The sequence below is a fragment of the Pectinophora gossypiella genome, chromosome Z, assembly GCF_024362695.1.
Source record: "Pectinophora gossypiella chromosome Z, ilPecGoss1.1, whole genome shotgun sequence".
Classification (NCBI taxonomy): domain Eukaryota; kingdom Metazoa; phylum Arthropoda; class Insecta; order Lepidoptera; family Gelechiidae; genus Pectinophora; species Pectinophora gossypiella.
Genome location: NC_065433.1, coordinates 15,024,693 through 15,040,282, shown reverse-complemented (window position 1 = coordinate 15,040,282; position 15,590 = coordinate 15,024,693). Strand labels below are relative to the sequence as shown.

Genomic DNA, 15,590 nt, shown 5'->3' with positions numbered 1-15,590 from the left:
TTCGGCAATCAATATGAAATCGACGTTATACTGCCATTGCTCAGAGTACTTTTATTCGTAGCAAGTTGCTTTGGACTGTTGAAATCCTGTATTTGTTAGTGTATCAGTGCGATGTGATCCCGTAGCCCATATTGTTACTTTTATTTACCTATATTATGACAACTTTCAACCTTTTTAATATTGAACTTTATACAATATCATATAGGTAACCATAGGTTTCGTAATGTATTAATATCTTAAAAAATAATCGTCGCTATTAAAACACACTACGAAAAAATCTACAAAGTAAACGAATACTGCAACTCTTGTAAGATAAATTCGTTGCCGCACAGATAATTCCTTACATTTATACTATACCTATTCGGAAAATGCTTTCTTCCTCTGAAAACGGGGTAGAAATACAGAAAGTACGTCAATACCGTCATGCTAAAAAGCGGGATCGAAGAGTGTATGAATATTAATTATTCCCGCTAAATACTGTAACAAAGTTTGTCAAGTTTAGTTTTCGAATACTTTCGTGACAAATCTTTAAAATAGTTATAGACCGGCACTTTACAACAACGCAAAATATTTTGAACAAATGCCAAGTAAACGGGCAATTTTCCAATGTTAGTGAGATTATAATTCAATGATGAATCTAGAATTGGTTCTGGACAGAAAACCTTGTAACATTACTTTGAGTGCTTAATAACTGCCTGAGCATCATAAAGATCATCATAATCATAATCTGCTGTCCCGCTGCTGGGCACAGGCCTCCTTTCAATCAATCGGAGGGGGTATGGACCGTCATAAAGATCATCCCATTATCCTTCTTTTTCCTGCCACCTACTGTATCACAAGGAATGAAACAGGGAATACTCTATTGGCGACAGAGGTGCGTAATTTCTGCCACTTGTTCAAGGTCTTTAAATGTATGCTAATTAAGAAATGCTCTATCCAACTTAATATAAATTAACATGGACGCGGCGAGCTGGTAACCTTTTACCATTGTGGTACATCATATCCATTTTTCCTAAAATGGATATTTATAACCAAGTATGGCTGCATGTTTTCTTCTGCCGAGTTGTGGCCTCGTCCGTGCCCACTCCTATAGTAATTAAGGGCGTGTGTTGTGTCTGTTACGAAAGATATCAGAACTTATGAGATATCAACTATTTCAATGCTTAATTTTTCTTGTGTCAACTTAATAGTTGACAACTTAGTAGTAGCATTTAGCAAACATTAGATCGTGAGTCTAGCTAGGTGTAGAAAAACTTCGTGATTTAAATTCCTTTATACATTTCAGTTGAAATTATCTGTTCTAATTACTTATTTCTATTTGGTGCCGACTAAGGAAAAGTTGGTATTTTTTTCATCATTAGGTAGTCCATGGTTGGACTTAAGTCACTCCTTAAAAATTCGTCTGTTTGAATGTTGTATTAAGTTTGAGGTGTCTTAATATTCAAACTTTTTTCACGTGATTTGCCGCATATGGCATTAACTACTTGGCCGAAAAATAATATTCTTACGCAAGTGTCTAATGAAAGCAGATTTGTTGAAATTGGACACTCCTCGGTAGCGAGGACAAACTATGTTATAGCCTAGTTGTAACATAATCCGGGCTTGCAGGAGCACGCACTTATTTCCGTCAGCGACCCATTTTCGCACGATCGTAAGGAATTTTTTCATCATGGTCGTAAATAAGGTCATTTGAATGTAATATTATTTCACAAAATATCAAGTAAGTTGTCCAGTTACATTTATGCATTGTATGAATTAAATAAAGAACCACAGACTTGCAAACAGCAACCTGTGCATACCATACTTATGCGCACAGTTGGCTACGCTATGGTAAAACTTTTGGGGCAATAGTACAGATGCAACTGACTTATTCATGCTATAAAAAAATATATAAGAATTCTAGCTAATATAGGACAAAGGACAAGCTGTCACATTTTTTTTATCAAATATGAAATCGAAACCTTAACATCACGCTACATACTCGAGTGTATATTTTCATTAGGAATAACAAGAACATGCCTCCAATATACTCAACCAAATAATTTAAGACCTCGGAACGCACTGGTCAAACTCCCTTCCCATTTAAAATTTGTAGACTCCGGCCCTCAGTCTAGTCCGTTAGAATATACAACAAATTACCTAAATTCATAACTGTTATAAACAAAATACATCTATTCAAAATGTCGTTAAAAATACTCAATTTAAAAATCGTTCTATACGCTGCAGGAGATTTTTAACGAATCTGTTAGGTACTAATAGAGAAATGTAGGTACGTATTTTTTTAATTTAAACATGATTATTTTTGTTCTCCGTTTTCTCTTTTCATTATGCATTAAATTTTAAGTTTAGTAAATCAACTTGTGTTGACTATGTTGTAGTGCCCTTACGGGGTTCCTGTATGTACTTTCCTCTACTTTTAAATTTTCTGTGATAACATCAGGAATGCAAGAAATATCTAAAATTAACGAGTTCCAGCTCTCGCGTCACCTGAACAACCTCGGCCGGTAGGTTAACAGGAGATATAAACAACGAACTTGGCAAGAGCAAAAACATGTTTTACCTATGATTGATAAAGATCAATATATATATAATCAATGTTAAGTTAGGGATTATTAAGTCTCAAGTAGGGCTTTAAACATTTGGAAGAAACAGCCTTTAATTTCTCCCAAGTTTCGATTAGTACTCCAGGCCACACCGTGGAGTTGGCTATTTTTAATACGGAAAGGAAAATTCAAAATTCAAAAAATTCAAAAATATTTATTTTTCAAAATTGGCTTACAAAGTTAGCGCTTTTTGAACGTCAAACATAATTAAATTACATATTATGTAACTAGCTGTAAAACTACTACCACATCGGAATCTGTAACGCTGAGGGAAAGACGTGGCCAGAAAACCTCCCAGCACAGGGCCCTAGTCCTACTGTTTCATGTTTTCCTTTGTTTTCTTTTAATCCAGTTTGTATTACATAATTTATAGACTTAAATACAATGGTATTCCAATTACAGTCGGTGGAAGGAAAGTGAAACATAAAGAGTTTATGTGACTTTATCACAGAAACAGTGTTTTATGAGCTCCCTGACAGAAGCAGGCCTGTCCACATACGCAGCACCCGATCACGAGTTGACGCGAAAGCCAGCCATCGCTCCCATCGCACATTTTTGAGGGAAAGGTGCGACCCGACTTCCGGACGCCACCGCGTACACGAACATTTCGAGGCGAGCATGCACCAGGATGTTATCTTAGTCTCGTTCGCCGAAACTAGCGAAATCAACAGTAATAGGTAGACAATCTGTGGTTTCACAAAGAAGCGGGTTTTCTTTGCGTTAACATTCTTGGCAGCTGTCGACAGATCGGTGGAGCAGAGACGTGCCACACGCATCTTGTTATTATTTTCATAATGGATGCGAAATCACAATGAAAGCGCATTACTGAACTGTATACTCGACCAATTATTGTTTTACTGCCCTATAAATTTTCTGTCGATTTACAGCTACATTTCCATTAATTTTGAGGGCACTTTGAATTCGCCCAAGCGCGTCTTTACGATTTCGCTGGAGATAGGCTTAGGCCTTATCTGGGAACCTTTCTACAAGCAAGCAAAGCCCACGTGATTCTTGTTATGGATTTTCTATGGTAAAGATTCTGAGTGCATGGTATGTGTTATCTGCATAACTGACTCACTACAGAAACGACTAAGTATGGAGGACATTCCAACCAAAGGGAAACCCATTCTAATTATCTACAGGTTAGCGATTAACGTACATTGTGTACACTTAAATATTTTAATTTTTATTATGCTGGTGCTGATTTCAGCAAACACCTCTAATTCTGTTTTATTTTATTTTATTTTATTATGTTATAAATGCAGTCTGTAATTTTCTTATCCGCCTAAAAGAAAAGGGACGGATGTTTTACAGCTGTTAATGATAAAATAAGTGCGTGTATGAACCAATAATGTATGAGGAGCTCGGTGGCGCAGCGGTAAACGCGCTCGGTCTGCGATTGTTGAAGTTAAGCAACTTTCGCAAAGGCCGGTCATAGGATGGGTGACCACAAAAAAAAGTTTTCATCTCGAGCTCCTCCGTGCTTCGGAAGGCACGTTAAGCCGTTGGTCCCGGCTGCATTAACAGTCGTTAGTAACCACCAATCTGCACTGGGCCCTCGTGGTGGCTTAAGGCCCGATCTCCGTATCCATCTATAGGGAAGGCCCGTGCCCCTGCAGTGGGAACGTTAATGAGCTGATGATGATGATGATGAACCAATAACACGGGCGAATCAAATAGACATCTCGCTGGTATGCAACCTGTTTGACGTGTGCTGTCAACGTAAGTCTATCGGGTAATAAGCCAACGTTAAAATTTTAAAAGATGTTTTAGGATCCTGCCTGAAATTGACATGTGTTCCATATTTGTGTTAGGCTGACGATTACCCATCCCTTTCCTTTTCGGCAGAAACGAAAATGATAGGCACAACTTATAACAAAATAAAATGGTGGCTCAGCATCAACACCAATGTAAAATTTAAAGCAAAAGCAAACTACAGTAAGTTCTCATTTATTTTATTCTTAACCTATTCTAGTTGTCGGAGACCGAAATACTCAACGACAAGGTTGCGGATGATAAAATGTATGTATTTATACATGCAAATATGCAATATCAGATCTTTCGGAGGTGTATTCGCCTATAATAGAACAGAACATTTAATATGCGGATAATTCCTAGCTACCTTCTAGGGACATCTAATATATAATAAAATTGTAACATCACAAATGGATCGCTATATTTACAAAATGATGACCTTAAATGAAAGTTTCCATCATTTTGACAGCGGAAAATATTGATCGGCGTTTCTGTATATGACTCCGCGTTAATTGAAATTTATAAGAAATCCTATATTTGATATTCCAGCAAGTTGTGATGTGCAGTTTTGTCGTTGACGGTTGTGGATATTCTTGTTCTTGTAGGAGTTTTGTTAAACTGAATCTTGCTGTGCTAAATTCATAAAAACATTGTAGATTGGATAACAACATTAAAAGATACTTTAAAAAACACATACCAACTGTCGTCAATGTGACCCAGTTTATTCTTTGAGGACATACACTCTAAATTCCAAAGCTTACCCAGTTGCAATTATGATCATAATATTTTTATGATACTTCTTGGTATTTCTTACACATTAATGTTTTGTGCTGCTGAAACAAGAATAAATTATATAATTTTGCAGTTCAAAAGTATCAATGTCAGACAAGTTAAAATACAATAGTCGATTGATGTTTTAATTTTAACCCAAATATATTTGGAGGTCGAATCCATAAATTATTTCAGTTTCAACCATTTTTGACTTTATTGTTAACTCGTAGTAGAGATTATTGTCATTTTTATTAGGTGCGTAAAGCTGATGTATATTTTTTATGGCAAAGACTATAATATAAGTTTTAAGCCTTAACGACAGTTTTTTCCTGTTTGGGGAAGATTGGTAGAAATAATCTTTTCTGATACTGTCGGTTTATTTTATAGCACTGTCCAATTGAAGTCAAAGGTTTAAAGAAAAATCAATTGGGATGTAAACTGCAGTGTGTTTTACGAAATCGAGTACTTGGCAGCATTTGCCTGTAGGTGGTCGATATTCTCGGAGGAGAGGAAAACAGTTCGCCCACGGACGGCTGACTTCAGCACCGGTGACTATAACCTGTTGGTATTCAGTGACTAAACTTTTACGCAATACTGGTGACCTCTTTTTCGGACATACTTTGTACCAGCGGAGGACATCAAGACTTTTCTGAACTGTAAAGAAAAAAGTAAAGCTATGATTTGTCATTAATCTTTCCATAAATTATTAATTAATTATATGTGCTGTAAAAACACCTCCACCAACCCGCAGTGGAGCAGCGTGGTGGAGTATGATCCATTCCCCCTCCGGTTGATATTAAGTACTTTCACATAATTATCTTCTCTTCTGACTGCAATATTGCGTGTGCTCATGATGTAGGTATATATATAACTTTTGATTCAATATAATATTATACTTATTGCAGACTTCGGAATTCCTTTGACTTTCTTTTTTCCAAAGATTCCTCTTTTTGTTTAATTTTGCTTTAAACACGAAGCGTCCCACTCAGGTAATTCGATGCGATCTTGCGAACATCAGTGGTATTAATATAGACGTGCTTTTAATATCTCGCTCACCTAGTGACTCGCATCGCATAATTCCAAGCTACCTGCCTGCAGTCGAGTTCCGAAATAGCTCTGGACTCCGCCAACACACATCTCCAGTTGCCCGCACTATTGTGATCCAATGACCAATTTTTTTGCGTTGTTTTTGGCACGAGTATGTTCTAGTCTGTGTCAGTCGTTTTTATGTGAATATAAAACTAAACATAGGATTACACTCATTCCCGACGACCATAACCCGTCTCTGGGCGACCGCCAAGTGGTCGTCATAAATTAGTGAGACACTAATTGATGCAATCCTTATTCCATTTTAGACCATTTTAGTGTGTTTAAGGCGTGTTACAGTAATATGTTAAGACTGCACCTGACTGCATGATTAAGATTTCAAATGACAAGACAACAGAAAGTATGTACTTAGAAATGGTTTTTGTATTAAGTACTTATCTGGCATTTCAGAAGGCAATATACATTTCTTAGACATGTTTTGTTGGTTTTATTTAATGTTATCGATGAGCACGTTTTCACAAGGCAATGGGAATGCATCTTTACAAACAAGTCGGAGACGGGGAAATAAAGCGCGCTCTCATTATCTAACAGTAGGCAATTCTCACTACAACTTTCTATTATGCTGCATTAAACGCATGAAAAATAACCTGAGTTTCCTTTGAAATTAAGCAAGGACTTATCATCATACATTTTCGCAAAAGGTTTTTAAAAGCAAAATTTGCACTGAAATAAATTTTTCATGAGTATTGACGTCAGACAGTTGTTTTCCTTTTTTTCTCAAAAAACTAAAAATATCTTATCAAGCCCGTCGTCGTGTCCCACTGCTGGGTAAATGCCTTACTTCACAACTCTCCGACCTGTGCTGTTTCTAATCTAATAAATAAGAAAATAATATAAATTAATTTTCCAATAAGAACATTAAATGCAATGTAGTTACAGACAACAAAAAAAAAAAAAGAATTTTCCGACTGATAATTCCACTTTATATTAACTCAGAATCATGGTCTGAGGGGGATGCCCCTCAGGGTTCGTTATGATGTCATTAACATCCTGTATAAGGTGAAATATGTTTATCAATATACTCATCATATATCTACCCTGTACAATTTTGCAAATGAAATGAAGGTAAGTATGTGAAAGTAGGTCACTTGCGATTTGAATTCTAAAAATATTTATGGAAAAAGGGGAAAGCTATACAACTTTCTGACGTCAACGCTCATGACAAATTGTATTTCAGTGCAGATGGCACTTTCAGATGTGATCTCCAGTTTAAAAAAGCTTTTATGTGATGAGATGATTTCAGTGTAACATACTAGAAATATATTTTAAATATTTCTTTTACATGGGTCCTGATTTTCAGTCACGTAGGTATTTCAAATATAGCACTTACATCATTGGTAGCTTCGGGAATATTTGTTCTGTTTACCCTTGGGTTATTTTTTTTTGTAAGTAGCAGACTCATCAGCATTACTATATTCCTTGTTATTATTATATTAAGTAAGATAACTATAGCTAGTCTAGGCTCTCTGGACTGTAATAAAAAAACAAATTTGGAATGAAATGCATATTGTGAAGACTAACTGCAATGGTGAATAACACGTACATATGTGCTATTTCACAGCTAATTCAGCTCCTCTGACTTGCGCTTGCTTTTCAGCCCAAAAATATACACGCAAATATGCGTCATGCGCATGAGTGATCTCACGATTATTTACAAGAATAATTCCTCTTGCTTATAGCAGCGATATGTCCGATGAATCAATATGTTAGGCGACAAGTTTTTAGTGACGATCCTGTGACGCATCGGGATATTTATGGATTGATACTTGTTGACACAATACATAGATCCACGATGTCATGATTTGTTTTGTATGTATGTACTCACATTGTACAATTGTCTCAGGGGCAGGGATGTTATGGACCTCCATATCGTATCGCATATCGATAATTTCGGATAGGTTTTGCCTAGCCGAACCGCTTCCCCTACATTGTTTATTTTTTCTTTTGTTTTGTAACTAGCCAATCATTTTGGGATTTCTTACAATACAATTTTAAAACGAGTCATGCGGAAAGCCATACAATTTATCTAACAAAAAGCTCGGTGAAGTGTGGGCACTTAGTTCATCCTGCGATTGATGTACCCCTGAAAAACACAATTTTGAAAATATAGTTGAAAGCTTATGTTATATTCTCTATATTCTATAACCAAAACTAACGGATAATCCAAAATAATTTCGTATTCGTTTCCAGATCCGAAATTTCATATCCATAGGATATGAAGGATGTTAGTTAGGGTAACACATATGTATGGAATTGAAAATAATATTGTTGGAATTGCACCCTGGAATTCCAACAGAAATTGCACACTATTCGTATATATGTAAATCTATATGGGCCTTCTATTATTTATTATTTATCTATTTATTTATTATTATTAAGCCTTAAGTATAACATTAGTTTAAATAAACAAGTGTTTCGAATTTCACAGGTGTATGTATATTTATTTGTACGTGTGTATTTTGTCAGAAATTACGTTTGTCCACGCATTTGTCAGAAATTACAAATCGTATTTCAAAAAATATTTTTTATTTCATTAAGTAGGTATCGTTCAACTTAAGAATAGTGTAAGTTTCTTCGGAATCCGGATGGTTAAAAAAATATTATGAAACAACAACAATGAAGTCGTTGATGTCTTCTGTATAATAGAAGCCCTTCTCAGTGTTACAAGGTAAAGTGAAGCCTATAGAGGTCATTTAATAGTAAGTATATCATTCCTTTTTTATTGGATTAAGTATCAATCAACTTAGAGAATGAGTTCAATTTAACTACAAATGGCCAGTATTATATTTCGATCTTGGTTTTAAAATCTAGTTGGCATTTTCTTAATTTTTACAGTGAAGTATAATTATGTTTTGAAGTTTCTACCGATGTTGTCAAAATTTAAAAGTAAAAAGGTCATATTTATATTTCACATTTTTTTTCCCTCTTCCCCCTTATAATTTGTATGACAGTATGGTCGTACTTTTTGCCCCCTTTACAAAAAAGGAAGAATGCACTTTTTGAGTAGGTGTAGTATAAAATTAATATTTTCAATTAGAAAACATCTATGGTTTGTGGTTCGAAGCATTTTGTTCATCTAAACATAGAGCCCGGATGCCTCCTTCAGCGAAAATGTACGAGTAACATATGCTAGTCTTATATTTCGCTGCTGACTTGTTTGTTATCTTACGTCGAATGTTCTACAGTGCCTAGAAGAAATGTTATTCTTAACATTTTTGAAGCACATTATGTAATTTGCAAAGAGGAGAAACTGATATCGAATTTCAGGTTTGATTTATCTGACTTACTTAGTAGGTGTGTTTTCGATGATTTGACTCATTTTTTGATCCGACTTCAAAAAGTGGTTATCAATTGAGTGTATTGTATAAATGTTAATCTTAAGTGGGCTACTAAACACGTGAGCCAAGATTCACAGGTGTATGTTTGTCTACCCAACTCTTAGAAACACAACTCTTGGAACAATAATCTGGTTGATGTCTTTTGTTTGAAGGAAGCCTTATTAGTGTTAGTACGAGTAGGCAACTTGAAGCAGATAGTGGTCGGTCACATAATAGTATAAGTGTCATGAACTCTGTTAATTATAAATTATTCGAGCTTTGATGTACCAAAGAAAAAAAAACTGTCAAGAATGTTTTGGACGTTTATTAACAACGCGGTTGCGGGTGCTGACGCTGGTTGGGGGTTGTGGGTAGGTGGATGCTGGGCTTGGGGCTATTCAGTTTAAAGATATTTATTTCTTAATAACGACAGTTACAATGTCTTTTACTTAAGAAACAAGCGGTAGGTAAATTAGATTTTTTAGTTCGCTTACACTATGAGTATGTAGGTATGCATTTGCGTTTGATAGGTAAGTACAATTTTTAGAAACATCTGTTACCACAGTAAATATCAATAAAAACAAAAACACATTAAACTCACTTTTCCAGAATATAACTAGCTAATTTCGCCTTAAATGACCCAAAAGACTCAATACTTTTAATATTAGCAGGTAGGTTATTGTAAAGTTGCACTCCCTGGTAGGTAAGCATAGTTTTATTCGTATGCTTAGCCCCCTAAGATTGTTATAAGTACTTCGAATGTTTTGATAACGTAACGTAACATAAGGATACAGGACCTAATAATATTTTTTGTGGTAGGTAACTACTCGACCTTAAACTACTTATATTAAAAGTACAAAATAACAAAGTAGTATAATAAAAATAATTAGACTTCTTACACACAATGTTCGAATCTAAATTCTGAAGTCTGTGCAAGTAAAAAGACGCCCGAACAGCATGTTCCACCCTATGACCACGGCGGGGCATTAGCAGAGTTTGCAGATATAGGCACTGCAAAGCATTCTGGTTTTTTTCATACTTTTTGTTACATAGTTCCTTTGAAAAGTAGCCTTCGTAATTTTCACAACAAATATCCTTGTAACAATAAGGTCTAGACGTGAATATGTTTGTTATCCATGAAATTAGAGTGTTAAACGTAGGAATCCATTCTCAAGCCAATCCAGCTCCAGACATTTAAAAAAATTACATAATAATATAAATGTAGGATAGTAGTAATGTAGGGCCTTATTATGGATAGCTATACAGTTATTATTCATTATATAGATACAATACATAATAGGAATATGGGCGAATTTCATAAGTGGGTACCATTATTAGGACTGGTGATTTCATGTGAACTTGGGCCTGCTCTTTTAGGTAGGTATTTCGTATAATAAGCCGGAAAATTCAATTAATTGCTTCAATGAGTTTCGTTACAATAGTTTTTAAAATAGCGGTTTCATTTTAAATTTACCTGCACGATATTTTTTTAGATAGGTAGGTATCTTGATTGCATAATATTAAAATTCTTTAAAACTTTTTTTCTGTACTAAGTATGTAGTTATTGTGATTAAATTATGTTTTAAGAAAACGTTGAACGGTGTAATTATTCATATTTTCATTTTCTTTCACCTTGCTTTGTAAGCAAGTATACCTTTCTCATCTTTTATACAGATAAATGATACGGATACAGATAAATAGAGATATTCCATAAAGGACCTGATTATTTAGGTACTTGTGCAGTTATGCGAAATTTTCTTATGCGAAGAGTACGGGTGCACAGATGGCTGCGGGAGGACAGCGCGGGGAGCGGGGGCACGGCCGCGGGAGTGCGCGCTCGAAATAACCGCGTATTTCGGTCGCGCCCCCCGCCGCCGCCCAGCCAGCGCCGGCGCACGCGAGCCGCCGGCTCCGCACTATCCGCTAACTATTCGCAATCGACCGACGTCTTGGTTGTTGGACTTGGGTTAAAATGACTTAACTTCTGCTAAATGAACCCGTGGACTAGTATCAGTTATTCGCAGTGGCGTATTTATTTCTTTTTGGGCGAACGCCGAAGCGACGGTTTAATAAGGACCTGTAGCGTCGAGTGAGAGTTTTTTTTGTGCGTTGTGCTGCGTGGCGGCGTGATGGAGAAGCAGTCGAGGTGGTCGGAGCAGCGCGTGCAGCAAAGCATGCAGCAGAGCTCGCAGCAGAGCACGCAGCAGCAGAGCGTGGAGCGGCGCGAGGAGGTGGTGCAGCAGGTGCAGCAGACGCAGCAGACGCAGCAGCGCACCGAGCACCACTACACGCGCCAGATGCTCATGCAGCAGCGAGGTCAGTCTCTACTCTTTTATACAATCACACTGCTCAAATTGACATTATCCATGAATCATTATCAAACCTAACAAATAGCTCCTGCGAACTTTGTTTATATTCGGCATATGCACCGCCATCCTGAAAATCATCATAATGATAGAGGAGGCTGACGCGGATCGCTTCGAGGCGGCGCGCGCGGCTCTCCGCCTGCGAGTGTCTTTGGTTTCTTCCTGGTGCGTAACTTTATTTGTGCATAGCGCTTTTCCTCCGAGCGAGATAGTGCGGCTATTCTGGGGCGCGAGTGGGCGGGCAGCGCCCGCGCCGCCGGGACAGGAATGCGCTCCCGCTTTTATACTTTTCACACTTGTTTTTCGTATTACATTTTGAGAAATGATCTCACTGTCTCTGCTCGACATCGATAAAATTTCGATGTTAAATGTTATTACTTGGCAGCGAATTGCATGTTCATAAACACCGAGAGCGGGTGAACTCACGTGCAGGAACGAGTCGAGGTCGCTGCAGGCAGAGCCGCTGCTTTTTGTGGAATATTTAAATCGTAGAAGGCGAACAGCCTGTTGTCGCGCGGGTTCCCCCGCCACTCAGTTAAACGTTGCAGTGCGAACTCCCGCATTAAGAACTTGTTTACTTATAAGGCGCACTCTTTACCTTATATAGGAACAGAACAAATATGCTACCATTCAAGGATTACTTTTTTATACGAAAGCTAAACGAGAAACTAGGACGAATTATTTTAAGAAAACGTAGCACACGCACACCTCGCTTTAAAAGAAAACTAAATTATTTATGGAATATAACTATGCAGATGATCCAAGAACGCACATTAACGGAGCGTCATGAATATGAAGAAGTTTTTATGGCAATCAATGAAAATATGAAATCGAGCGGCCGTGTATCTTGCATTGTTGCGTGCGTCGTCGTGCCGCGACTGCAGATTACACGCGGTGAAAAAACGACATAAACAGAGGCTTGACGTTGTTAGAGAAAACGTCTGCAACAAGTATACAGGAATGTCTGAGCTTCACTGCGTGAGATGCGATACTCATCTAAATTGCCAATCGCGACGCATTGTCAAACTTTGAATCATGAAGAGTGTGCATTTGCAATACAAACGGTACGGGCTGGCTTTATCCAATTACTATCTCTTCGCTCCTATACATTCAAGACGGCTTATTGTAAATAAGCTTTATGATAATCATGCACAATGTTTTATTATCTCGAGTTTATTCAAATGGCTATACCGTTTTACGAGTGACTCTCTCTACGTTCAGATCATAACTATAATTTAACTTGATGATTAGTTACGTACTTGCCTGTGCTTCGTGTCTTGTTTTTATTATTAACGTATTTGTAACGGATATTGGCCGTACCGTGAAAGATTAAAAAGACGAAACGATATAATAGCGCGAAGAAACAGCATAGATAGTGAAGATATGAGATTTAATTATAGATGTACAGCTACATTCTCGGAGCGAACAGAATGAGCCACAGTCAAGATCGGCAGTTGTTCAAACTCAAGCACACACCATGTTATTATGTAAAATGGAATTGTAAACACACGCAAACGCTATCGAATATCAATTGACAGCGGTGCGTGACTCATTTTCACATTGCTAGTGAAAAGAATATTACTCGCTGCTGTAACGTGATGAGACCCCTAATTAAAGAGTTCTTAAAACGCGATCTTTGTTTACCACAACAAACAAACAAATCAAGCGGATAAGACGATATAAATATTAAGTAACTAATCTGAAATAATCAAATAATGAGGCGATAGATCTTAATTTAGCTTCACTAGCTGAAGTAGATGATTAATTTGTGAAGTTTTGAAGGTTAATTACGGCTTACTACATGTAGTAATACATTAATATGCGGTATGAGCGTGGCATACGCAATTTACAATAAAGTTTTTTGTAGTTTACTGGTTTAATTACCGGTTTTCTAAGAACTACTGAGAACTTCACAATAATAGCGTCATTAGACCACGGGGCGAAAAACGTCGACATATGCAGTCAAGCGCCGTTTTCACTCTTTCTTCGCCATCGGCGCTCAATAGAAACGGAATAATACCTCATCGTAACCACATTCACTTTTTGTTAGATGGAACAAATCGGCAGTTATTTTACTGATGATATCGAATCGTAATGTAACGATTTGATACCATCAGTATGTATCGATATTTGTTTTAAGGTTAAGGTTTAAGATACTTTATTTCTCAAAAGAATACATTTGATTCGCTTACTGAGAAACAATCAATTTCATAATATAGTAGTTTAAACAACATTGGAATTGGACTAAGGTAGGTAGGTACTTAAATAACATTCCGAGACTTACTATACTAATTAGTAGGTAGGTATCTGTGTTCCATATGCGTCGACACTTTAATTGTTCCATCCACCAGCAACACAAGATTCACACTACGATTAAAACCATTAATAATGTTTAAGAATGTGGGCTTTTAATGCCTTTTTAAAGATATTTAGAGTTTTAGTATTTTTAATCTCAGTGGGTAGATGGTTATAAAGCTGCACTCCTTCGTAAACTACACTTTTTTTTCCATAATTTGTCCTTGGTCGTCCAGTGCAAAGAAAACTAGCCCGTCTCATAATACGCTTTTGTACAGTTACTTTTTTTGTGAAGGTAAGTTGCGAATGTAGGTCTTTATTTATTATTTTTCTTATTAGTAGGCAGGTATTGTATGTATAGGTTTGTTTGACATTCATTATATGTGTCGTTTTATAAATTTTCTTTGTGGGAGTTAAACTTTTAAATTAAGGTTTAAAAAAGCCTTTATCATTAATTATGCTTTGCGAATTTTCTTCTTACCTTGTTATATTACCATGTTCTACTTATAATAAAAACTAGCGACCCGCGACAACAAACAGTTTTGGTCCCCGTTAGTGGAGTCAATAAAGCCGGAGCTTCCTAACTAACTTGTAATTTACCAGGGACAGGTCCGATTTCGATGATTTTTTTCCTTTGTAGGGGTAGTTCTTTTATAGCATTTAAAATCTGAAACATCTTGAGTTGGGCAAATAAATATTTCGACCATATAAAAAAAATGTTAGATTTTTTATTTCAACGAAAAATGGATTTAAAGTTTTCTTCTGGATCTGTACAGAAACGGCTTCCAATTAGTACCCTTAAACCGTTGTTTGGTCTGTCCGTTTGTCTGTCAGAGTATCTCAAAGTTCAATCTTTCAAAGGGGTATCTTTTGAACCGTATTTGATACCTACTTGAAATTCGCACAGAATATGTATTATTATAGCGGATATTACATCAAGTAATAAAAAACAGAAAGTGAAAAATAAGGGGCCCCATACATGTAAGGTATTTTCAACGTCTTTTTGGCCTCGCTCTGTAAAAAGAAATACAACACATAGGTACGATAATACATTACTTGAAACAAAAATAGTGTTTATTGTAAACTAGACAGATAATATAATAAATAAAATTCTCTTTAAAATTTAGGAGGGTACACCAAATTTGACGCTGTTAGTATTTTTTGGGTTTACACACACCTCTCTCAATTTTATATAGTTTTGTTCTTTTTATACTTCAGAATATTCACTACTTTGACACTAAGTTTGACGCTAATTGGTATTATCTTATTTCTACAAAATAAGAAAAAAAGTCAATAATTTCATGTGTTTCATATTACCTCCCCTAAATTATAAACTCTTCGAGATTTTTATTATTTATATTTCTAGTTTGACTAAA

The 15,590-nt window shown here is 36.4% G+C and overlaps 1 protein-coding gene across 50 annotated transcripts in view; it reads left to right on the top strand.

The window, feature by feature from the left end:
- Positions 1-11,463: 11,463 nt before the first annotated feature.
- Positions 11,464-15,590, top strand: part of LOC126379776 (titin) — a 109,906-nt gene continuing 105,779 nt past the window's right edge. For 48 of the 50 annotated variants that reach the window (XM_050028605.1, XM_050028606.1, XM_050028607.1 and 45 more), the window contains exon 1: positions 11,465-11,869. In XM_050028605.1, the coding sequence (XP_049884562.1) occupies positions 11,683-11,869 (187 nt within the window). In that variant the 5' untranslated portion in view covers positions 11,465-11,682. Of the gene's footprint in view, positions 11,870-15,590 lie in introns of all 50 variants that reach the window. The other 2 variants (XM_050028639.1, XM_050028627.1) reach the window with 1 other exon arrangement.